We start from the raw sequence: 27,068 nt of genomic DNA on the forward strand, positions 1-27,068 counted from the left end.
TATTATCTGTAGTGCATGATCAATAGCACTAGTGATGATAAAAATAACAAGTGTGCAACCAAGGGTTGCCATACTGGGCATGTTGGCAGTTTAAGGAATGAATAAACTCTCAGAATAAATAATTTTGTCGCTCAATTTTATACATCCCCCATAATGAAAGAGAACACTTTTGGTGGCAACAAGTTAAAGTCATATATGCTGAAAAAAGCCAATTTTGGCAACCATAGTATACACTAAGACCGTTTCAGTAAAGAGATGTCACGGTATTATTTATTTGATGAATAAAACTACAACTTGCTAAAACGTTCTTTTGACATTTGATCAATGAATCTATAGACTATATGTAATATATATAATGTATTTCTCCCACTGCATCTTGGCATGGTGGGGTCATGTGTCAGGACTTAATATTTGGTTTTTTTCTTTGCCAATCACTACACAATTAGTAAAAATGTTCAAAATATATTAGGATGCCTGGGAATAAAGGTCTCGGAGCCAATTCTGAACTGCCTGGTGCCAGGACATTCCCTCTGCAAGATTTATCATCTCATCTGCCACTGAAACCGGCATGTTTACTCTTGTTTTACAATCCTGTTAGTAGAAGGATTACTTTGCTGCAGTGTTGGCCTGCCTGCCAAATGTGTGTCTCGATTAAATAGTTCTGGAATCATTAAAACTGGCACTTTTACCAGTTACAGTTCTGTATACTGAGAAAAAATAATGAAATCACTCTGTTCATAGAATGAAATACTTTACTACTAATTGTTTCCCCTTTTTCTACAAATACAGAAGGGCACTGATGCTTATAACAAACATGCCGTAGCTGGATCATTCATTGTAAGCTAATTAAAGTTACAGCTGCATTGCAAATAAGGCTTATGAATATTGTTGTATGCAGACACTTAGAAGAAAAAGTCCCTCTGAAAGAGCTAAATGAGGACGATACTCAAGACGAGTTTTATTACAAGTTCTGAATGGACAATAGACAGCAGCAAAATAGCCACCAAAATATGTATCTAATTGTTTTTAAACATAGACTGGAGTGACCGATTTATACTTTGCTTTCGTAATGATATTGCTGCAATTCGCTACATAGCAAGAACTGTTATATCATTCTTCAGTCTGCCACAGTAACAAATGACTTTATGTTCAAAAACCACATATTTTACATATTTGTGTTGCACAGCCACCATGAATGTGTGGAAATGATGTTGTTTTTTTATTTTCGGACGCTGCCCTTTATAATGCTAAATTTAGTATGGGAGGGATGTGTGTGTGTATGTACAGGTTGTATGTATTGGGACAAGCTGAGGGCCATGATTGTCAATTTTCAAGATCTTAAGCACACTCCTCTAGGACAATAAGGCTCAGGAACACCGATTTGATCAAAACTGCACAAATCAAACACTCCAAAGAAAATCATAAAAATAAAGCCTAGCTCCCATTGGAGCCCTCTCTGTCCATACTTTGCTGACTCAGACTGATCAGCCTACTCACTTGACTGCCAGATCTAGCTAAGCTAGGCTCTTGAAACCTCCCCCAGACAGTATACACAGGTCTAGGCAAGTTGGCTTGGGGATCTTCTTCAGGGCCCTTCCTTGCCCTGGGAGCACAGGGGGACTTCCTTTCCCCACATAAGTATCTCTGATTCTCAGGCTCCAGGGGGGGTTTAATGCCCAACACTTGATGTAGGCATGTAGATTGTATCCTGCAAACCCAGCTTGGGCATCCAGTCTGCTACAATACTGGAGTTAGAGCATTGGCTCACCCTGCTCTCTAAATGCTCCACCCCAGCGACCCATAGAAAAGATTTGAACATCATATGCACAGAACATCTCCCTGGACTTTATGGTGTCACTATACATATATATTTATATATGCACACTATATCATCACATAGTTGGCCCTTCATAATGCATAGTTCAGTCAGCGAGGAAGTGTTCAAGATGTTGCACCAATTAAAAAAATAAGGTTCTTTATACAAGACAATCGCAGATGTTCACTGGGATAAATCCTTCATAATGTAAAATGAAGTCAGTGAGCTGAATCTGCAGCTCTCATGCTAACTCACCTTTTTGTTCAGTAAAACCCTTAGTCTTTCCTGGTTTCACAATTTTTTATATTGGGATATATTACTATATCCCTCTAGAGACGGGGCTTCCAGAACTGTACATAGTTCTTTAGGTAAAGTCTAACTTTAAAATGGCAGAACCACTCCTCTTTCTGCTACCAATGCCTTCATTCATTGTTCTACAATACCCACAGTTTGAAAGTTAAGTCCCAGCAAGAATATTTTTCTCCTTGATAATAAAGTATAGTGGTATATTCAGTAATGCATGTTAGCGTTGACAAAACCTGGGTTTTCCTCCTTTTGTTCCAATAAATTTCATTTATCTACAGTCCTAGAACAATGCTAATATAGTCCATTCCTCTTTAGGCTTTAATTAGTCAGGGTGTCCAGCTGGGGACTAAGACTAAGGCATTCTTTTGTTTACCCTTGTTATGATGTCAGGGTGTTTGTCTAGTAGGTTGGGCTATGATCAATAGAGATGGAACAATACAAATGGCTAATATGGGGCTGTCTGAAAATATCTATATTTAGGCATGTGCCTATGATATGTTGATAGACATTGCTGTCGGCAGTATGCATTTGATTGGTTGGTACTTGTCTGCCTGGGTCTCCAGGCAGCCAGCAGCAATGGTCCTGCCTCCGGTCTTAAAGGGTTAATCTAATATTTGTAGTAAAATTGATGGGCGTTCCCCTTTAACTCCTCAAAAATGATTTCTCCCATCATACAAACCTCCTAAGAGAATTTGCATAACATGTAGCACCCTTCATTTTTTATTGTGGCTAATTCACAAATAATGTTAAAATGAGCATAGATTTGTTACGTCTTGGAAATTGCATACTAACAAACTTAACATGCTTGCCTATACGGCAATCTTTTGATTACCTTGTCAGTTTGCTGATGTTCTGATGCCTACTAATTCGTCACTCGCCCTGTAATTTTTGCTATTGAGAAGGATAGATTGTTTCTCGTACTGAATATTTTACGTGATCTCAATCCATAGTCATTAGCTCCACACATGGTTTTATTGGCTCATATGCACTCGAGAAGCCCGCTTTAAAAGGGAAATTAGGTTTTTTTGAATAGACAGCCAAGTAAGTGTTCTACCTTCTCCACACCATTTTAAATACCTGATAATGCCTCTGTGGTTACAGTACCTTTGTGGCCCCTAGCATTTATTAAATACAATTACAGGGATATGCTAGATCAGTTTTTCATCATATATTTGCATGGCAGGCTCATTTATTCCAGCTTTAGCTGGATCAGAATGCCTGTCATAGAGCTGCATTGGTAATGCATGTTTAATATAACCATTGTTCATTATTTTGGTGATATAATTTCCTTGAAGGTTATTCTTGGCTATCCCCAAGAAAATCGTTATTCGATTAAATGTATATTCAATGGATTCCGTTATCTCTGTAGATTTTCTGTCAGGGATTGGTGCTTAGCATCTTGTGAACCAAGCACTGTTCACACACATTTAGGTTACATTTAAGCTATATAATGAGAATTCTGGTATTTTGTTGTATGAGATCAGTAAGCATCATTTAAATGAGGCAATTCATACAAGCTAAAATTCTTCTTTCAATGCCTAGTAGGTTTGGAAAATAACGTATTGCTTTACACAGAGGGAAATGTAAATGCCATATAGTATCATTTGAAACTCTTCTTGACTAGAAGATATCATTTCATTTATTCAAATAGTTTTTTTTTATTATTTGTATAGAATATTGGCCCATACACAATATCCACTTAAGTATTAAGACACCTGACCATTACTGTGACTTTTATGCCATTACATTTTGAATACACAGACATAGTTGGTCCCCCTTTGCAGTTATACCAGCTTCCGCTCTTCTCGGAACATTTTCTACAAGATTTTGGAGTTTTTCTGTGGGAATTTTTGCCCATTCATTCAACAGAGCATTTGTGAGGTCAAGCACTGATGTTGGATGAGAAGACCTGGCTCACAATCTCTGTTCCAGTTTATCCCAAAGGGGTTCGATGTGGTTGAGGTCAGGGCTCTGTGTGAGCCTGTCAAGTTCTTCCACACCTAACTCATCTAACCATGTCTTTATGGACCTTGCTTTGTGTACTGAGGCACCGTCATGCTAGAATAGAAGAGGGTCTTCCCCAAACTGTTCCCACAAAGTTGTAAGAATAGCATTGTCCAAAATCCGACACATTGTTCTTGGTGATGTGAGGCTTGCATGCAGCTGCTCAGTCTTAGAAAGCCATTCCATGAAGCTCCCGCTACAGTTTTTGTACTGATATTAATGCCAGTGGAAGTTTGGAGCTCTTCAGCTCTAGAATCAGCAGAGCGTTGGTGACTTTTACTCACCCTGCGCCTCAGCACTCGGTGACCTTGTTTTTTGACTTTACGTGGTCTTCCGCTTCGTGGTCGAGTTGCTGCTGTTCCTAAATGCTTCCACTTTCCAGTAATATGACTTACTGTTGACTATGGAATATCTAGCAGGGATGACACTTTACAAACTGACTTATTGCAAAGGTGGCATCCTATCACAGTTCCACTCTTGAATTCAGTGAGCTCTTCAGAACGACCCATTTTTTTCACAAATGTTTGTAAATGCAGACTGCATGGCTAGGGCTTTATTTTATACACCCGTGACAATGGGTCTTATTGAAACTGAATTCAATAATTAAGAGGGGTGTCATCATATGCATATATTGATTTGTTTTTGTTGCCCTTGCAACAGACTTTTGCTAGTCTGTTGTACCCATACCAGTAATGTATGTGTGCTTCCTGGTTTCAATAGAGGCGTCTGGGGAGGTATCATATGAGACTAAGTTTTATTTTCAAACTGATAGCTAAAAAATGCTCACACTGCTGAGTACATGGAAATGTACACCAATATGCATTTCATATGAAAAGTGAGCTTGAGTGGTCATTTAAAAAAAAAAAAAAAACCCAGCAGGATTGCAGCAGGATAAAATGAACCTGTTGGGAAAATGTGAATTGCGTGAATTGTTTTATAAATTTGAGTGTTGAACCTAGAGGCATATTTTTAGTTATAAAAGTGTGATACTCAACATATGTGGAAGGACATGCTACAACATGTAAACAAGTTAAAATTCAGTGTATGTTATTTGTATCTTTTGTAGCAATGTTGCAAATTTTAATATGTGGGTTACATATTTTTTGATCCACTGAATAGCTGTAGACTGCATAAGTAGGTCTAGGGGTGAAATGTTTTTAGTGTTTTCTTTCTATGATTAAAATTAAGGATGAAAAATGATTTTAGCTTGTAGTAAACAATTAACATATGTCTAAATGAAAAAAAGTAATTGTACTTTCCTGCAAAAGTGAAAACCTCAAAACCATATATGCATTACATTAGTCCAAACATTTTTAGAGATCCATGTGCGTATTGCATAAGATTTATACAAATAAAACCACTGTAAATATATTGCCAATTTTGCCAAAAAAAGGCCAAATAATCCTTTATGCCAAGGACCGATAAGGCCCTTGATATTATCTACCATGTCACCACCAAATGCCTTGGATTTCTCATTTCGCATTTTATGAAAAAAGGTTTTAAGAAGTATTGAAAATTGTAATCATAGAAAGTTACCTTTGTGTCTCTCATATAAAAGATTTGTGTGTTTTTATAAAACAGTAAGTATAATTATGGTCATTCATCTTCTCATTTCAGAAACTTATACTGTCTGAGACCTCAATCTTTGATGTCCTACCCAACTTCTTCTACCACAGTAATCAAGTGGTCAGGATGGCTGCTTTGGAGGTAGAGTATTCTGTATTTTATCTTACAACGCACATTAATGTCTAAGCCGTGGCAACAAAAGTGAGTACACCCCTAAGTGGAAATGTCCAAATTGGGTGCAATTAGCCATTTTCCCTCCCCCTGTGTCATGTCATGTTAGTGTTATAAGGTCTCAGGTGTGAATGGGGAGCAGGTGTGTTAAATTTGGTGCTATTGCTCTCACACTCTCTCTCATACTGGTCACTGGAAGTTCAACATGGCACCTCAAGGCAAACAACTCTCTGAGGATCTGAAAAAAAGAATTGTTGCTCTACATAAAGATGGCCTAGGCTATAAGAAGATTGCCACACCCTGAAACTGAGCTGCAGCACGGTGGGCAAGACCATACAGCGGTTACACAGGACAGGTTCCACTTAGAACAGGCCTCGCCATGGTCAACCAAAGAAGTTGAGTGCACCTGCTCAGCGTCATATCCAGAGGGTTGTCTTTGGGAAATAGGATAAGTGCTGCCAGCATTGCTGCAGAGGTTGAAGGGGTGGGGGGTCAGCCTGTCAGTGCTCAGACCATACGCCGCAAGCTGCATCAAATTGGTCTGCATGGCTGTTGTCTCAGAAGGAAGTCTCTTCTAAAGATGATGCACAAGAAAGCCCGCAAACAGTTTGCTGAAGACAAGCAGACTAAGGACATGGATTACTGGAACCATGTTCTGTGGTCCGATGAGACGAAGATAAACTTATTTGGCTCAGATGATGTCAAGCGTGTGTGGCAGCAACCAGGTGAGGAGTACAAAGACAAGTGTGTCTTGCCTACAGTCAAGCATGGTGGTGGGAGTGTCATGGTCTGGGCCTGCATGAGTGCTGCCGGCACTGGGGAGCTACAGTTCATTGAGGGAACCATGAATGCTAACATGTACTGTGACATACTGAAGCAGAGCATGATCCCCTCCCTACGGAGACTGGGCCGCAGGACAGTATTCCAACATGATAACGACCCCAAACACACCTACAAGACGACCACTGCCTTGCTAAAGAAGCTGAGGGTAAATGTGATGGACTGGCCAAGCATGTCTTCAGACCTAAACCCCATTGAGCATCTGTGGGGCATCCTCAAAATGAAGGTGGGCGAGAGCAAGATCTCTAACATCCACCAGCTCTGTGATGTCGTCATGGAGGAGTGGAAGAGGACTCCAGTGGCAATCTGTGAAGCTCTGGTGAACTCCATGCCCAAAAGGGTTAAGGCAGTGCTGGGAAATAATCGTGGCCACACAAAATATTGACAGTTTGGGCCCAATTTGGACATTTCCACTTAGGGGTGTACTCACTTTTGTTGCCAAGGTTTAGACATTAATGGCTGTGTGTTGAGTTATTTTGAGGGGACAGCAAATTTACACTGTTATACGGGCTGTACACTCACTACTTTACATTGTAGCAGAATGTCATTTCTTCAGTGTTGTCACATGAAAAGATATAATAAAATATTTACAAAAATGTGAGGGGTGTTATCACTTTTGTGAGATACTGTATAAAAGGCATGTCACCATGGAATTTGTTGGTTGCACTGGGTACATCTTAAGGTGAAGGTTCAATCATAGTATAGTTCCTAGAGTATGATTCGATTTGTGTGCTGAGCTCTGGATATCTCAGTATAAGGAGGGTTGAATATAAACTGACATTATGTTGGGAGTTGATGAAGTATTGTTGGAGTGTTGTCGGTACTATATGCTAAAGAGATTAAACTGAGCTTTTTACACATTCAGGTACTTCAACTTTAAAGCAAAGTTAAAATAATAAAAAAAATTCACATGTAGAAAACATTTTTGTGACATTTGACATTTGTTATTGAGAGGGCTAATATGCTAAAGAAAACGATAACAATACTTTTATGACGTGATTTTAATGATAGTGAGTGTGTGCAGAATTTATATTATTTATAGTGATATATAGTAGGGCTGCAACTAACGATTATTTTAATAATCGATTAGTTGGCCGATTATTTTTTCGATTAATCGATTAATCGGATAAAAAAAAGCAATTTTTTTAAATGTAAAATAATGTAATAAAAAACGTACAATTTACACTTTCATCTCTTTATTGCAATGGCCTCTCGCTATTCAGCTTCTTATTTTACTGACATAATAATAAAAGCTACAAGGACCCAAACACAGTGTTTCTCAAACTAGGTTTTAATACAAAGTTATTAGTAAATATTAATTCATATGTTAACTATTTTTCATATTTAATAAAAACTATGAGGAAAAAAAGCCTTATTTAAATTTTTTTTATTTACCAAACTGCCCCCGGTTATGCACATCAGACCCCCAGCTTGCCACTCTGCCCCCATATATGCCTTATACCTCTTATATGCCAGATTCCACTGTGCCCCTGATATGCCTTATACTCCTTATATGCCAGTGATATGCAACTGAGCCCCCTGATATACCTTTTACCCCCAGATGTTTTATGACCCCCTGATATGCCTAATATCGATATGCCATATACCCCCTATATTCCCTGAAATTCATAATACCCCCCATACACCACTATAACTCACCCATACACCACTCTGGCTCATCCCCCTCCCATACACCACTCTGGCCCCTCCCCCTCCCATGCACCACTCTGGCTCCTCCCCCTCCCATGCACCACTCTGGCTCCTCCCCCCCATACTCCACTCTGCCGCCTCCCCCTCCCATACACCACTCTGGCTCCTCCCCCTCCCATACACCACTCTGGCTCCTCTCCCTCCCATGCACCACTCTGGCTCCTCCCCCCCATACTCCACTCTGCCGCCTCCCCCTCCCATACACCACTCTGGCTCCTCCCCCTCCCATACTCCACTCTGGCTCCTCCCCCTCCCATACACTACTCTGCCTCCTCCCCCTCCCATACACCACTCTGGCTCCTCCCCCTCCCATACTCCACTCTGCCTCCTCCCCCTCCCATACTCCACTCTGCCTGCTCCCCCTCCCATACTCCACTCTGCCTCCTCCCCCTCCCATACATCACTTTGCCTCCTCCCCCTCCCATACATCACTTTGCCTCCTCCCCCTCCCATACACCACTTTGCCTCCTCCCCCCTCCCATACTTCACTCTGCCTCCTCCCCCCTCCCATACACCACTCTGGCTCCTCCCCTCTCCCCATACAAATCTGGCTCCTCCCCCTCCCATACTCCACTCTGGCTCCTCCCCCTCCTATACTCCATTCCTCCCCCTCCCATACTCCACTCTGCCTCCTGTCAGCAACGGATCTTCACTAGACAAGGACTTTCACTGCAGCTTCATAGAAGCCACAGTGTAAGTGAAGTGCAGTAACGGACACTCACAGGCTGAGAGAAAATCATCCTCTCTGGGGGGGAGGAGCCACAGTGGTGTATGGGAGGGTGGCTCCCATACACCCTTCTGACTCCTCCCCCCTCCCATACACCGCTCTGCCTCTCTACCTGGCTCCGTTACTGACAGTAACAGAGGCTGTCTGTGCGATGCAGACCCCCACCAGCTGACACAGAGGATGATTCTCTGTCAGCCTGTGAGTGTCTGCATCGCACAGACAGCCTCCGTTACTGCCCTTCACTTACACTGTGGCTTCTATGAAGCTGCAGTGAAAGTCCTTGTCAGTAACGGAGCCGGGTAGAGAGGCAGAGTGACGTATGGGAGGGGGAGGAGTCAGAGGGGTGTATGGGAGGGGGGAGAGAGACGGAAGTGAGAGACCGGCCGACAGTGAGGGGAATCCAGGTCTCCTGCAGCGTTGCGGGGGATCTGGATTCCGGTGTTATAATCCGATCTCTGTTTGAGATCGGATTATTATAAGGAGAGGAGTTTTTCAGAGCATTTGCTCTGCAAAAAAACCCTCTTTTTATAATCGATAAAAATCGATTCGATTAATCGATGATGAAATTCGTTGCCAACGATTTTCATAATCGATTATTATCGATTTTATCGATTAGTTGTTTCAGCCCTAATATATAGTCTATTTAGTCCTCTGATATTCTTTCCTTCTAGCACAGAAAGCTCAGTGGTCTAGTACTGCTTTGGGCCCCTGTCGCTGAGGGTTGGTAAATGACACCATGTGCCGAGCAGCTCTTTGCTCTCCCTCTCGCCGCTGTCTTGGAACGTCCTAATTATTACTTTTTTATTTAGGTGTATGTTCGGAGGGCATACATTGCTTATGAACTAAATAGCGTGCAGCACCGCCAACTAAAGGATAACACTTGTGTTGTTGAATTCCAGTTCATGCTGCCAACCTCCCATCCAAACAGGTTAGTATGCTTGTCGAAGTGTCATCGTGTAACTCGTGTCATCATTTAAGATGTTTACATTACATTTTATTTAAGGAGCACCAGCTGTTTCCTTAGCTCTATTAGATCAGAGTATAAATGAACAATATCACATTTAAATCACAAAATATGCAAAATTGACATCATTAGCACATGTACAGAAGGGCACTGCTCTTGTGAGCTTACAATCTATTGGGAAGTCAAGGAAGAACGAGACAGAAGGTGGTTGTTGCAACAAAGGCTTAGAAGCCCCAAAATATTAATACTTAATGGAGGGGTATCTTAATTTATAAAACATTATTGGACAGAATTCACCAAATTACACCCCTTAATAGCTCTTCCCTAGGACCATTTTACTGATCAAAGCTTAACAGCAGGGCCAATCTTAGTTCCAGACGAGGTAAGCAGGTGTCTGGGGTCACCACAGAAACTGCCCTCAACCATGTAGAAGGGAGTCTGGTACATGACAGGGGTGCAGTGGAAGCAATGTGTTGGGGACGTGCACAGGGGATCTATTCCTATATTATTATTCTACATGTATTTAAAAAGACATTGAGTGTACTGGGGTGGGTGACAAAAGGACTTCTTGTCTGGGGTGCAATGTGGTCTAGGGCCGGACCTAACTATCTCAGTACTGATAGATTTTTCAATTCTGTCTATCCAGGATAGTACAAGAATGATTTTGACTTTGGCTACTTTGCCCCTACAAAATTGAGTTTAAAATACACCTCTATGCAGAAACACTTGTTTACACAGTGATTTGGATTTCGTTTGTTTCTCTCACGTTTTGTAAAATAATGATGTAACAGAAACAGCCGGGTGAAAGTTCTGTGCTGAATTGGAGCCTGTACCTTGGTTTTTCGTGTTTGCTGTCTCTTGAGTATCGGTGAAATTACATTACAAAAGTGGCAAATGAAGATCCTTCCAAACTAGGTTTCATAATTTCTTCAAGGTTATCTATCAAGAGATCAAGAAAATATTTAGTTTTGCTATTTGGTTGATTACATCCTTGGTTGTGTTATTGCAGTATAAGTTCTGATTCTTACATGTATCTGCAATGGTTAAATATATATATATATATAATATAATGTTACTTTTATTATTTTAACTTGGGAACTGCCTGATGACATGTTATAAACCGCTTTACAGAGTAACTGCATGGCTCACATAGCGCAGTCTTGTAAAATAACGCGTGCACAGTCCAGGAAGGAGCTGCAACTTCCTACATGGGCTGAGATTAGGATTTGATACCATCACAATAGTGACAATAAGAGCATTTGCATAAATGATCCTGGTTGTACGGTTGATAGCTGTAGGAGACTGGAAAATTAAATACCACAAGTGATAATGTCCACTTCTGTATCCAATCTGATGTCCTGCTTACAAAAACACAAAATATGTGTGTGTGTGTGTGTGTTACAAATCAATAAGTAATTCCTTTAGCTATTAACAAGTAGTCAGTACTCACAAGCAAATGTATGTGATGTAGGTTGTGCATATCTATGTATTTTATTGTCTGAATTCTAGTGTACTTTATTCATATTTGCATCTACACTGTAGGAAGATGTGTTTATGAAATCTGAAGAATCATGCTGTGGTGTCACTGCATTAGGTTTCGTACCTAGTGACCAAACGTATGTCGTGAGACATACTGCATATTGTGGTAATACTAGACCTATTATGCAAATCACATGTGCATAACCATCACATGTTACAAGGTTTGCTGAATATGGACTTTTGCAAAATAAATACCTGCTTTTTTGAGGCATTCTTTGAAATGACTGTTGCATTGCTTTTTATTAAGTTAGTTTGATGTTTTAAGCACATGGAAATTTGAATTGTCCAAAGCCAGGACATGTATCACCAAAAAAAGTACTTGGGCATAGAGGCCAGTTGTCCACCTTACTCCATGGATGGTGGGGGGAAAAACAGAGGCAGCCATCCTCAGCTCCCCACTGGTGATACCACGTTTCTTTATTTTAATGTGTCCTTTATTTGAATTTGCTTGGTTGCTACCAGGCAGGCAGGCAGGCAGGCAGGCAGGCAGCAGACGACTTCTCCTTGATTTGTGGGTAAATGCGTTAAGACTGGTATCATCTCTGTGCATAAGAAATTTCTATGCAACAAGTAAAGCATGTTCTGTTTGAAAACCTCCCCATGGGCTCTTGCCATGATTTGAAACCCTTGATAGGCAGTCTAATTCATAATGTCAGATAGCTGAGAGACGGGGGCTACTTCAAAACCTGATGTAGTGCAATTGAAAACCATGTCTTCTTATCGAAGTTGAAAAAAAGGGAGCCACTTTCTATTTTTTTTAATACATTAAGTGTGTGCGATTGGAGAAAAATTCATTGTTCCATATACTTCAAGGCAAAAACATTTACATAAGTATTTGATTGTTCAAAGCTGATGGTGGGCGCCATTAGCTGTTAAATGTCAATTTTACAAACATGCAATTCTGCCTTGATGGAAAAAAAAAATGAAAAAATCCTTCCCAACTCTAAATGTAATCAGATTTTTTTTTCTGCCTCAACATACTGCTTAGTATGTATCAATGTACTATGACGATGTACAATTTTACTTAAATCGACCGAGCACAAAAATTGCTGAGCCATTGATGAAACATTTAATGCAAAAACATTCTGGTACAGAATTGTGCGTAGTCAGCATGAATGTTTTGTAGGTTGCTGTGATACACCACCGTTTCTCCCTTTGGTTTAGCCATACGTGTTTGTTATGAATATATCAATAAAATAGCATAAATAAATATCCCATAATTATTGCAATAAAAAAAACCATTTCAGCTCCAGACTGTAACATTTTTCTTAATCTAAACTCATGGCATCTGTAGAATTCTGTATATGAAGATTTACTTGAATTGACTTGAATATACATGGCATAATGTCCTAATATCGTCATTATAGCGCACAGTAATCAGAATAAATAAACCCGATTCTAACCGTGCTCTCTTTAAAATATTCTCTCCTTAAATGGTTTTGTTGACCATCTCATAATTCTGAACAGTTCATCTAAATTTCCTCAATAGGGTTTATTAACCAAAGAAAGACTGGCAGAGGAATTATGGTTTCAACTTTTCATCATAAAGGGCCAACACTGGAGTTTTCCAGGAAGAAGGGCCAAGCTGGCCATGTATAGTGAATAATTCAATGGGTAACACGTTCTTAAAGAAATCTTACTAATTTAACTATGAATTACACAGGGTCAGCCAAAATAATCTAGCGGCAGAAGCTCACCAAGGTTGAACCTTTTTATAATATATAGATAAGTAAGGACGTTGAAACCACAACTCTACCTTTGGACCCCTTTGGCTTTAAAGTCTTTCCAAAGATCATCATCAAGCACTGCTTTAGAATTCATCAAATGAGGTTGTTACTTTAGGAATCTCATTCTCAAATCTAAATTTAAGTTGAATACAGGTATTTCTATAAAAAAAATAGCCTTTTTTTTTTTTTTTTAAGTGTAGTTCCATTCTAGCCAGAAGCATGGCACGTGTTTAGATTAGCATTGAAGAGAGGTTCGTGCGACAAATAAAGTAAATATCAAAATGCTTTAATAAAAAAAAAAATGTAAGTGAATAAATATAATAAGCATGGCACATAGCACCAATAATGCTAACATAATTATACAAAGGCAATTCACACACCTTTCGACAAGCAATGCCTTTGTCAAGGGAGTAAGCAAGCAAGCAAGCAAATCTAAGAGGGTACATTATAGCTTTTTGCACCCATATTAAGTAATATTATTGGTGTTTGCTTTTTTTTTTTTTTGCCCTCCTAACCACCTGATAATTTATATTTAGGTTACCCCCATATAATATCTAACCTAGAATTGTTCTAGTTTTAGGAGCAAAGATTCCACACCTGCTTTCCTGTGTAAATATACTTGTAGTGGACACTAGATGGCAGTGTTCATCCATGCTTGCCAGATAAATATTTGGTGGCTTGTGAATGCATTCGGTGACCCTAATAGCTTACTTTATCTATTTCATAGTCAAGAGAATTGTCCACCTTGGTAGAAACATAAAAAAAATGCATTGACAATTGGTTGATCTAATTGCCTCCCAGGTTTGGAAAACGGCAGCCTGTGCATGAACTTGGCGACTTGGGTTATGGGTTATACAGATAAACCCTATCATGAAATTATTCCACCAGTCAATGTGAGATGTATATTCCAGAGGCCTTCTTAAAAGGCAAACCGTTCCAGTAAACTACATTACATGGACGTTAATGACGTTTGTAAAAATATTTTGTCTTAACGGCAGTGTCACCTAATCATAGATCTGCAACTAATAGCCCTTCTGCTAAAATACTTAATTTTATTCTTGAAGATCCGAATGGCCGCCTTTAGATTTTTGGTAGCTTTCTGCTTTCTGCTCCGTTTTTGGGGGAAACTGCAACATATTCGTGAATGAGCGATGCAAGAGATTTTACATATCTATTTACATATCAATTAAATTATATTTTAAAATAAAAATGTTCTTATTCAAACCTCCTCCAAATAATTTTCAAATAAAGGACGAAGCCCTAGGCAAAAAAACGGTACGGTATTATGCGTATATGTTACTCAACTATACTAAAACCTTTAAGTTCATAAAGTCTGAAACATGGGGTTTCATCCCTAACGCCTCATTGTCCGAGAGGAGAGAGACTTCTGTTTATAACACCTGACATATATTCAGAAATATAAACTTGCGTGTGAAATCGGGAGATAGTTAACATTTAATTAAAGCACTTGACGTGCATCACTTTTTTTGTTCTGTACTTATTTATGTAATATATTGCAGGCAAAGTGCTGTTTCTGAAACATTTCTATGTTCAGATTATGGTGCATTTCAGTGAAAAAGTTTTTTGTTTTTTTTTTTTAATTAAAAAAAAAAACCCCAAAACAACATTTTTTCCGTTCCTTCCCTCGTGACATGAAACATTCTTCTTTTGCTTAATTCTTTGCTAGGCCCAGTCTTCGAGTGCAGTTTTCTCTGCGGAGCAGCAGTCCATTAATTTTAGTGCAATGTTTTTTAGGAAGGGGCTCGCTCGCGATGAATAAATGAGCTGCACACGAGGAAAGTAATCAGAACGGGAATAGGACATACAGCTGGGCCCATCTGCTTCCCCCCCACTCTTTACACACTTTAAAATAATGCAGTCCCATTTTCATACAATTTCCGCATAATGATCCCCATTCTGCGCTCACTATCTTTTCGTTGCCTTTTGCCATTCATCCCTTCGCTTTCTTGATTTTTAGAGGAGATCTGCGCACATTGCATCGCAGGAAGGACAAATGAATGTTATGTAGGGCCTTCAAGGTAGCCGAGCGCCATGTGTTAAATAACGGGTTTATTTAAACCAGCGATCATACATAGAGTTGCCGAAGTGCCTTGTGATTTAACGGGCTCCTTCTGAAAATGATTACTAATTATAGAAACTCTCTCTGCAGCGAGTTCTGCCAGCATTATTTTCTCATTTACATTTCCCATTCCATATTGTTTGGTATGCACATTTGTGCTCGTTGGAAGGTAGATTGAATTGAATTATAATTTAAATCCGCCTTTTCGCCAGATCTTCTGACAATATATTAAGTTTTTATTTTAAACATTATTTCTTGTAACTGATTTTCAGACTTATTGCGTTGCCGCTTTGTTTCTTCTCGGTTGCCTGTTTTAAGTAGCTTTACAGGGTTTTGCTGTTAGTTGTTTTCTGGGAGAGTTTTTTTTTACATTTCTTAAATAAGTGTTATCTGTATAAAAAAACATCTCCTGTCGATATATGGGCTTATAGAGAACGCCCGCTTGCATAAATATTTTTTTTCCATAATATTTAAGCATCAGTACATAGTTTGAAATGCAGATGGATGTACAGTCAGTCACTGTTTGCCTACATTCATCCCTATAATCTGTTGTAATGAATATATTTATGTTCACTCGGCCAGCGCTCTGAGTGCTTCACCGCTTACCATAGAATTTTCCAGGAAATATTATATACAAAATGTACATTTTTTAATTCGATAATTCTCATTTATGATTATTTTTTATTCTTACATAGGGTGACCACATCGGCCATGTTTTCCGGGACACGTATACATCAATTTTTACATATTGCTGACCAGCAGTATGGGGTTGTATAGACTCATGGAAGGAACCAACTAGCCAGTTATACCTCCTTATATGTGTCCTGGGAAACATGGCTGATACGGCCGCCCTAGTGCTATTATGTTCTGCAGCACTGTACAATGGGCAAACATAAACAGGGCATAACAGGTAGTATAAAACATAACATTACATTATGTTACGTTACATTGCATTTCTTTATATAGCACCAGCAGATTCCATAGCGCTTTACAGAGTTCCCTTGTGGTTGTGGCAGCACCATGAGATTTCTGAGGGAAAAACAACTTCTGGCTTGTCTGGTGTCTGTAGATGAGTGTATAATAATTCTTCTACTAAAGCACAATAAAAAAACTGGTATAGAAAGAGAAGAGGGCCCTGATCTTGTGAGCTTACAATCGGTTAAGGGGGAAGTAAAACAGTAGGATAGGACTGAGTTGGTCGGGTCAGGATGCGCTGTTGAGGTTGTTATTCAGATGGCTTAGACAGGATGCTGGCTGAGAGTGTTATGCGGAAAGGTAATATGAGGTGGGTTTGAAGAGAGCTTTGAAATGTGAGGGAGAAAATCAGAACGGGGAAGAAAACCACAACTAACGCTTGGAGAATGCGGGTAACTATTCCGCTACCTATCGCATGCTAAGAAAGCATTGCACCGCTGGAGCTAATCCCCTATCGTAACAACTCTACTTACAGAAACAGGGAGAGCCCTACTCAAACCAACTTACAAACTTTAAAAGATTACAAACAAACTCCAGTGATGCTCATCTGTCATATGTGTGTATATATATATATATATGTGTGTATATATATATATGTGTGTGTATATATGTTGTTGATCAATAAACAGATTTATTACCAAGTACAATGCTAACTCAACAAAATTAAGCAACTTTAATGAATATATGTTTGAATAATTTATAGTCTAAACAAGTCTAACTAGAGTTAGATGTATGGAAACTCACTTCATTTTATTGGTCTACAAAATTAAGTATGAGTTACGGTCAGTGTAGCGCTGATATGATAGGACTGTCAACATGGGCCGAAGCTGTTTGTTACATTAAAAAAGCACACACAGGTAATTGTGTTTGTGTGTATATATAAATTGGTAACACATATTTATCTTATCTTCATCCCTTTTGGCATTCTTCCTCCAAAGCTCAATTCCCAAATCAATTCAAACTTCTATGAAATTTACATTTGTTGAGTATCCGTTTCCACAAGCCATCCTGGTGCTGGGATTTGGAGCAAAAGGAACTTGGCAACTAAAATGTGGGAAACATCATAAAAAAGATTTCTAAAGTTTGCAAACACGATGTCACTTGAATATTCTCGTGATCAACATCAACAATACATTATATTATATTTCGAAAAAACTGCTATTTCAGAAAAGGCACAGGTTCGTTTGGCACTTATGAAAATTGATCATCCGTTTTTCTTCTACGATATTTAATATAGAACGGAGTAGGACAGATCATTGTCTAAACACAAAGGCACCCATTTGTCAAGCACGACACCCTTTATATCACGCCCGAAATGTGCGATTCTGGCATTTCCCCTTAATTGCTGGGTTTGCACAAAGCTCCTGTGATTTAGGGCTTGGGTGCATGATGAATCATTTCTCATTACAGTATAGTATTTGCTAATCATAGATACATTTTTATCATGTTAAATTTCATTGTGTTTTATTGGTGATTTAGTGAAGGTAAAAGGAAATATTATGACGTGTTAATTAAGTCATCGGTCTCGGAAAACCTTGGGCAAGGTGTGTGCTGTGTTGATGCTGGGAGGTGTCTGGTGGCTCAATTCCTCTTAGGATCTAATGTACCAATAATTATTTACTTTCTTTACAACTCGGTGCTCCTTATTAATTTTATTGTTACTGACTTGGGCACTGAAATATAAATTTAAATAACTCACTGTATGTGTTAAGGCGGCATTTGTGTGACAAATGTCTTTACCCTCTTCAATGCCTAAGCTTTCTTTTGTTAAGCCTGTTTCCCTCTGTCCCTTGTTGTCTTTGAATCTTTGTTCCTGAGAAGATGAAGTGAGATGCAGCCCCACTGCCCTTTCCAAGCAATAAGTACACGTGTGTTACGGAGCCAACCTTCTCTCTTCTCGCTTAGCTGCCCAATTTCAAAAGGCTTTCTCGGTGCCTGGCACTCACTATCACAGCTGGAAGTAGCCAGTCGGTTCTTAGTCCTAGTCTTCCATAATAGAGGGGTAGAGGAATAACGTTTTGTGTGCATGTTGCTGAAAGATTTGTGCAGAAGCTACTGGAGTGAAATTTGTCTATGAGGATAGCGAGATTTTGGGTCGAGAGAGAAGGGGGAGACGTGTCAATATTGGAAAGAGAACAGGTCTTTGTCAGTCGTTAGATCAGTACTGGGAGTTTGTATTGGCTTTTTTTTGTAGGCAGATATCGTTACATGGAAGATATAGCCCTGGCTAAAAAATTGCTTGGTAGACACTACAGAAGAAAAAGGCAACACGATTAATTATATTAATAAATGTCCATTTTGAAAGGTAAATTCTTTGTGCATTTACGTACCGGTACTTTTAACCCAACAGCATATATATATTTTTTTAATATGCTAATGTGCAAAAAGTAGCAACGACAATACCATTATTTATGAACTGTTCATGGTTTTTATTGTAAATGTGAAAAAGTGTTTTCGTACATATCTCTGCTGGAGTGTGCAAACGATTCAAAACATTCATTCATCTTCTCCCGGAATCGGTGCTACTATTTTGTGTGATAAATGAAAGCTAGCAAAAAGAAAAAAGAAAGTTTTTTTTTTTTTTTAAATGCACAGATACATTTATAACATATTTGATGAAGTGGTACGTACATATTTAATATTATGATGCCTCTGTGTTTCAGAGCTTACATGCTTCATTTTGTCATGAAATTTTACTTATACATACAGCAATGTCTACATCATTAAATTCTCAGTAAGGAATATGTTACTAGTGAACCTCTCCCCTGGTCTTCTCTACACCCCATTAGTCTCTGCTTTCTGCGCAAAAACCAAAAAAATCAATTTGGGAGGTTATAAAGTGTGGCGTAATCATCCACTCACAACTTACATTATGCATATCTGTATGTTTCTCTTTTCGATGCCTGTGCATAATTATAAACCACTCTGTTGATAGAATAAACTAGTTATGCAGTGGCAGTCTTTCTGATTATATGTTTGAGCATGGTAATGTCTAATATGGGAAAATATAGATGTTCTTGGGGTTTCGCAGAATAAGGGAGGGTAGCTACAAGCAGCCACATCTAGAACTTTAAAACCATATATCATTATATAGGGCTGCAGAATATGTTGGTCCATTTTATTTAAGATAAGTTTATTTACCTTTTGCTTCAAACTGGGATACACTTAACATTTGTTCAAGTCTACTATATGGGGTGGGGGAAACGAAAGTTTAACTCCAACTAAATTGCTTAGGAGTCGCATCATAATAGAAAGTCAAGTTTGCTGGGTGGCCCTCACTTGGCAGGTTTGTTGTAGTGCCATATTCTTTCCATTTCTTAATAATAGATTTAATGGTGCTCTGGGGGATGTTCAAAGTTTGGGCACTGGGCACCCTGACCTGTTTGGAGAGCTCCTTGTCTTCATGGTGCCGCTTGAATGATGGTGCCCCTTACTCAGTGGTGTTGCAGACTCTGGGACCTTTCAGAACAGGTGTGTGTGTGTGTATATATATATATATATATATATATATATATATATACTGAGATCATGTGACACTTAGATTGCACACAGGTGGACTTTATTATGTGACTTTTGAAGGTAATTGGTTGCACCAGATCTTATTTAGAGGCTTCATAGCAAAGGGGATGAATACAAAAGCATGCACTACTTTTTTGTTTTTAGTTATTTTCATTTCGCTTCACCAGTTTTAACTATTTTGTGTGTGTGTCTATTACATGAAATCCAAATCAATTTTAATACCAGGTTGTAATGCAACAAAATAGATAAAATGCCAAGGAGGGAGAATACTTTTGCAAGGCACTGTATTCTGTCACTAACACCACTCACACATTTAGTGACCATCACAACACTGGATGTGCTTTTCACACGGCCTAGACAATGCATATCTTATGAATCCAAAGGAAAATTTCTGATTTGATCTTAATACGGGTTTCTGTCACTACTGCCAATGTAGTACAGCCAACTACTGTAGTACAGTGGTGTCAACTGATGTTTCTTTTCATGTGTGTTTACGCCTTTGTAAAATAAATATTTGACCTTTATTTTAGTTTTGCTTTTGCAGCTAATAATATGCATTGGTACTAAAAAAACAACAATTTTTTTTGTGTCAAATACTGGGATAAGGTTTTATGTTCTGCAATGCATATGTAAAAATCTATCCATTTAAGCTCTAATACTCCATTGAATTGATATAGTAGATGTTGATATCTATTATCTGACATTACAACCCGGCCTTTTCTTATACAATGACTTCAATTCCATTAACTATTATAAACTTGTATAAGCCCCACCCCCACCTGTAACTCAGAAATGCACTGTGCTAACACACATACACACTCACCCTTACACTAATGCACACTTACGCATACTAACAGACACCTACATACACACATACTAACACACAATCCTTCTCACTCACATATACCAGTTTGTGCTCATACTCACACATACACATTCACGTGCTAGCAGCATAGCCTTTACCGCCTAGCTTTCAGGTAAGGCAACGTTACGCGACCTTTCTGTGTTCCCCAGGTTGGCCCAAAATGATTCACAAAGGGCTTGTACAATCTCGACTGGCCCATTCTAGGTCGGACCGACTCTGTGAACAATTTTGAACTGGCCCAGTGGGCGATTGCCCCCTGTGCCAACCCGCCCCTGGAGGTGGATTTCCATACCGTCAATTAAAGTTTAGATTAATCTGTGTACAGATCCAAAGATTTTATTTATTTACAATAGCATTACATAGTGTGATCATACTGTACACATTCTTACGGTTTTTATGTAGAGGATTTACCAAATGCATAATTTTAGAACCTGATTAAATGTTCAAAGTGTATATGGTTTTCAAATATACTAACTGTATTCTTGTGCTTCCTCATGTTGCTTGAAAATCGCAATTTCTTTTTTTTTCTTCCTGTTATTGAAATCATGATGTTGAGCAATATGATTCTTTGCTGGAGAAGCTAGAAAGGATCTGGGAGTTCTTATTATCATTAGCTGTGTAATTACTTAAAGGAACAGTATCCCCCAAAAAATATCTAAAGAAAAAAATTACACGTTCAGATATCCGCAACCCATGGCTGTTATGAAACACAATTCTAGGAACATAAAAAGATGTCTTAAAACATCCACCTTTAGCTGGTAGTACACTATGCTGAATTTGTATGAACTTATTTTTTTGGTGATACATTATTTTTTTTATTTTTTTTTTGCTTTTGCCATCTGCTAAAAAATATTTAAAGAAACCTACAAGCTAAACATGTATGTTACATTGAGCATTCCATTGTTTGCATAAATTGTTAGATTATTACATTACTCATTTGAATGTGAACTCCCAGCTCTAGTTTCTAAAGGCTTTTCTTTATAATGAGGCTTCCACTAACCAGCAACTAATTAACTGTGGTTGTTTGATTACAGAGGGAACATCCCCACACTTAACAGGTATGGCATTTGGCTTCTTCTCAATTTCTGCATGTCCGATGTGATTGGCAATTGCTTGGTAACAAATGGCTTCTAGATTTTAGATTCATTTCTGGCTATATCCAGTGTTGCTTTAGCACATAGTAGAATCTATTTTAAGTAAGTTATACGGTGAAAGCCAAAAAAAAAAAAAAGTTATTTTTTTTTGGTTTTTTTTTACATGACCATGTATATAGTGCAAAATATTTCACACATTTGTAGGTTGCTATATATATATATATATATATATATATATATATATATATATATATATATAATAATCTATGGGAATTTCATCTCATATCTGTAAATTCCATAGCTTGTAAATTGATTAATAATTGTAACCTTACCAAAATTGGCACTCAAGAATATCATGTGTTCTATTTGGCATATAATCTCAATTTACATCACATTTTATTACCCCCCTCAATAATGATTATAATCAATGACGTTAACATGAAGAAAACACATGACATATTGCTGCAAAACCTATTTTTAATGATTTCTCTTGAATATAACAATGGCTGATTTCTTGTATTTCTGGATTTGTGGGTGTGAACAGTAACTAATTATGTGTGATCTGAAATTAACTACACATAAGCAATAATGATATTTCTTGGAACACAGAGAATTAAAATGTGCATTATATCTCAAATCCACACATGGTGAAAATCAATGCGAGGGAGAGTAATTATACAATATAGGAATAACAGGTTACAATACCAGATAATGCCCTTGTTGATAAATCCTTTCCGCTGGCCATTGCATTTCAGAAATAAAATGGTTTTAGGGCAATATGCACTATAATTTTCTTTACTGCATCTACCTTTTAAAAAATGACTAGTAGAGAGCTAGAATATTTTAGTAAAAAAAAACCTATTATGTTTAATCTTTGCAGCATCCCAGCATACACAATTATATTTTTTTTTTCAATTTTTACTCATTTCCTGCATGTATGTAGAGTACATTTTCTATAATTTTGTTTCTCTGGTTCTATTTCACTCAACAACTCAAGGCTGTTCAATATTCAAAAGGAAACAAGATAGCTCTAGCCAGCTGAACAATGGAATGAGGTTGTACAAATAGTGTTGGCAGCGGTTGCTGATTACAAATGTGCTTCATACTGGATTCAGTTTAACAAATATTTATTTAAGGACCCTTCCTGTCCTTCAATTTATGGTCATTTTAGTCATATTTTTTACCTTGTAAAAAATATGTAAAAGTATTTGTTAGATGTTATTCTAACTGAGTGTGTGTGTGTGTATATATATATATATATATATATATATATATATATATATATATATATATATATATATGTGTGTGTGTGGTATAGATATATGATGCCAAATTATCTTTTAGCTGTAGGTATGCAACTATGGACATTGTCCATGTTATTTTACTTTTATACTTTTGTTGAAACAGAAGTATATGAATGCATATGTTGTTTTACTAATTCACACTCTTATCTTGCCATTCAGAATGTCATTCTCTTCTAATCTTAATCACTATGGGATGGTTCATGTTGCCAGTGTCAGTGATGTCCTGCTGGATACTTCTTTCACTCCTCCTTGTCAACGAATGGGTGGTATGGTGGCCTTCCGGACGTTTGAGGACTTTGTCAGGTAATTTTAGGTGCAAAATGCAATTATTATTATTATTAGATGCGTTCCACCAAGAGAGACTATGAAGTAAGACATTTTTTAACATGTTTTAATTGTTTATGCCTGTATCCATTGTGGACAATATTTGTTTTTCTGCTTTTCATTCAAAACTACTGAGCCACTTTTGGCTATTACCATAACTGGCCACTTTATTAGGTACACCTGTTCAATTGCTTGCAACACAAATAGCTAATCAGCCAATCACATGGCAGTAACTCACTGCATTTAGGCATGTAGAAGTGGTCAAGACGACTTGCTGAAGTTCAAACCGAGCACCAGAATGGGGAAGAAAGGGGATTTAAGTGACTTTGTGGCATGGTTGTTGGTGCCAGACGGGCTGGTCTGAGTATTTCAGAAACTGCTGATCTACTGGGATTTTCACGCACAACCATCTCTAAGGTCCAAAAAAGAGACAATATCCAGTGAGTGGCAGTTGTGTGAACAGTAACTCTAATAACCACTGATTACAACCAAGGTATGCAGAATACCATCTCTGAACGTACTACATGTCGAACCTCTACAGCATTAGAAGACCACACCGGGTGCCACTCCTGTCGGCTAAGAACAGGAAACTGAGGCGACATTCAGATGGCAGGGTCAGACTTTGGCGTAAACAACATGAAAGCATGGATCCATCCTGCCTTGTATCAATGGTTCAGGCTGGTGGTGGTATAATGGTGTGGGGGACATTTTCTTGGCACATTTTGGGCCCGTTAGTACCAATTGAGCATCCCATCTTCTGATAATGCACCATGTCACATCATCTCAAACTGGTTTTTTGAACATGACAATGAGTTCACTGTACTCCAATATGGACCAAAATCTCTGAGGAATGTTTCCAGCACCTTGTAGAAAGTATGCCATGAAGGATGAAGGCAAAAGGGGGTTTAATACGGTACTAGCAAGGTTTACCTAATAAAGTGGCCAGTGAGTGTATATCATATACAGATTTATTCCATCGGTTTGTTGGAAAATCTTTCCTCCTGCCATCATGCTATAGATATAGATAAAGATATAGCTCTGTATGTATGCATTCAAAGTAACTTTTTCAATAGATTATTCATGTTTTGTACAGCAACAAGAAAACAGAGAGCCAAATATTGTCTTCATGCATAGTTTGATTCTTCAGTACATATGTGTTGATGTGTTTTGTCTGCAGTGATAATAATGGCCAAAGTGCTAAAAGAGCATTTTGAGAACAGATTTGCTGCCGACTGGTACGATTTGTTTTGCTTAATTCAACTCTGCTCCCTGTTTTCTGTTTACATTTTGTAAATTGGGAGTGTTGTCTTTTCCCATGAGCAAAATTATCTTGAAGACCATAGAATGTATTTCTACCAGATGGCAGGGGATTCACTGAATATATTAACTACTTATAATCAGAAATAGAGTGAAATATATCTGATGGGGTCTTTGGGATGTTCAGTGGTTCCACTGGGTGTCTACGACTATTAATAGTGTTCATCCCTATCATTTCGTGACAGATTGTTTCCTACACATCTTGTACATACCCCCAGGCAGCTTCTGCCCTTAGGAATAAAAAGGGCGAAAACAACATATTCGAGCTTCACACATTGCTTCTCTTTCTCTCTCTATTGCCTGCTGCAATGCTTTCAAGTCCTACATAATAAAGCGTTTGAATGCTTGCTCCTAATGTTCGTCCTTATCTTCTGTTTTTGCATTATTCACCGCATGCATTTTGGGAATAGGAGATGGGGACTCTTTGGGGAGCAAGGAACACAAGAATCTGCTTGCACAGTGAGGAATGAAATGTCAGGAAAAATTAGACCTAGCCACAGAGTAGGCCCCAGCAGGGACCGTCTTCTCTTGATTCAATGAGTGTGGCATCTGTCTTTCCATGTGTGCAAATGCACACCCCCTGGGAAGAAAGGTGATTACACAAATTGCATTGCTCACGTCATAGTCCTTTCCCTGAGATCCTTAATAAGGGGTAATTGGAACACTGCAACGTTTTTTTAAGAAGGACGCTTTCTAGTTTTTACCTATAAATTAGTCTTTTTTTCTTTAATTATTTCAAGAAATGGATCCAAGAAGTTTTACTACGTGCCGGGGGCCACACATTGTTTTTAAAACAATATAGATTCCTAATGCTTTAAGTTTTTGTACCCGACCTTTCATAAAACCACAGAGTAATATCCTTCCTTTACTTATTATTCTACTTATAGCCCATTGTTCAGTTTAAGTGCATCAACAAAGGGACATTTATATTATGCTAACATTTGATTATCTGTTGTAAGTCTGAGAAAGAAGTGTCAAAAAGGTAAATTTTTACATGTTTCCCTTCTATGTATTCAATTATTTTAGATCATCTTTTGGCAGGTTCGCATGTGACTATAATGTGATCGGGAGTCAAAATGACAGTTAAATTAATTTAGATTTACATTTTATTTTACAAAACATTTGAAAATCTGTATTCGATATATAAAAAAAAAATAGTTGTATATGTGTTACATATAAATATTTCTTTTTATTTTAGACTATTTGATGATATAATGAGTTGCTTCTCAGATTCTCCTCCTCAAAGTCCTATTTTTCCAGAGGCCGGCCATCCTTCACTCTATGACGAAGATGATAATAAGGTAGCTAATCCTAATCTACTGTTTTAGTGTGTGTGTGTGTATATTTATATATATATATATATATATATATATATATATATATATATATATATATATATATATATATACATAGTACTGTGCAAAAGTTTTATGCAGGCGTGAAAAAAGTATGTAAAGTAAGAATGCTTTCATAAATAGAAATGCTAATAGTTTATTTTTATCATTTAACAAAACGCAAAGTGAGTGAACAGAAGAAAAATCAAATCAATAAGTGGCATGACCACCCTTTCCCTTTAAAACAGCATTAATTCTTCTAGGTAAGCTTTCACAAAGTGAGGGATTTTGTAGTCATATAATTAGCCAAATTATACCAAACAGATGCTAATGATCTTCAATTAATATGTAGGTTGGAACACAATCATTAACTGAAACAGCGCTGTAAATCTGGGTGACGAACAGCCAAGCTCAGTAGCAAGGTGATGTTGCTGGTCACTTTAATGTTATTCACCATAGCAGGACCTACCACGATAACAAGACACAAGGCACTGCATACTACACTACCAAGGTCTCTCCCAGGCAAAAACTTCAAGGCAGATCCCAAGCTCTTTTCAAGAAGCACAAAGAAATAAGCAATGCTGAGGACTGTAGATGTAGAGGTGCCGCCAAGGAATGATGCAGCAGAAGGTCATTTGTTCAGCGATGGGCTGGAGAGTGGTACAAGAATGGGGCAACATTGAAGCTTGGTGGAGGTTCCTTGTAAGTTTGGGACTGCATTTCTGCAAATGGAGTTGGGGATTCGATCAGAATTAATAGTATCCTTGATGCTGAGTATGGACTGATATTTATCCATCATGTAATACCATAACCATGCATCTGACTGGCCCCTCAGACCCCTGATCTCAACACCATTGAGTCTGGTATTACATAAAGAAAGAGAAGC

The 27,068-nt window shown here is 38.2% G+C and overlaps 1 protein-coding gene across 5 annotated transcripts in view; it reads left to right on the forward strand.

Moving 5' to 3' along the window:
- The window catches only part of LOC149298396 (acetyl-CoA carboxylase-like), a 151,730-nt gene that overhangs the window by 44,267 nt on the left and 80,395 nt on the right, over positions 1–27,068 (forward strand). For 3 of the 5 annotated variants that reach the window (XM_089487464.1, XM_089487467.1, XM_089487468.1), the window contains 5 exons: positions 5,744–5,833; positions 9,950–10,068; positions 21,844–21,867; positions 23,367–23,510; positions 26,047–26,149. In XM_089487464.1, coding sequence (XP_089343590.1) covers positions 5,744–5,833; positions 9,950–10,068; positions 21,844–21,867; positions 23,367–23,510; positions 26,047–26,149 — 480 coding nt within the window. The remainder of the gene's footprint in view (positions 1–5,743; positions 5,834–9,949; positions 10,069–21,843; positions 21,868–23,366; positions 23,511–26,046; positions 26,150–27,068) is intronic. The other 2 variants (XM_089487465.1, XM_089487466.1) reach the window with 1 other exon arrangement.

The sequence above is a fragment of the Sceloporus occidentalis genome, unplaced genomic scaffold, assembly GCF_023333645.1.
Source record: "Sceloporus occidentalis isolate IW3139 unplaced genomic scaffold, rSceOcc1.0.p SCAF_33, whole genome shotgun sequence".
NCBI lineage: Eukaryota > Metazoa > Chordata > Lepidosauria > Squamata > Phrynosomatidae > Sceloporus > Sceloporus occidentalis.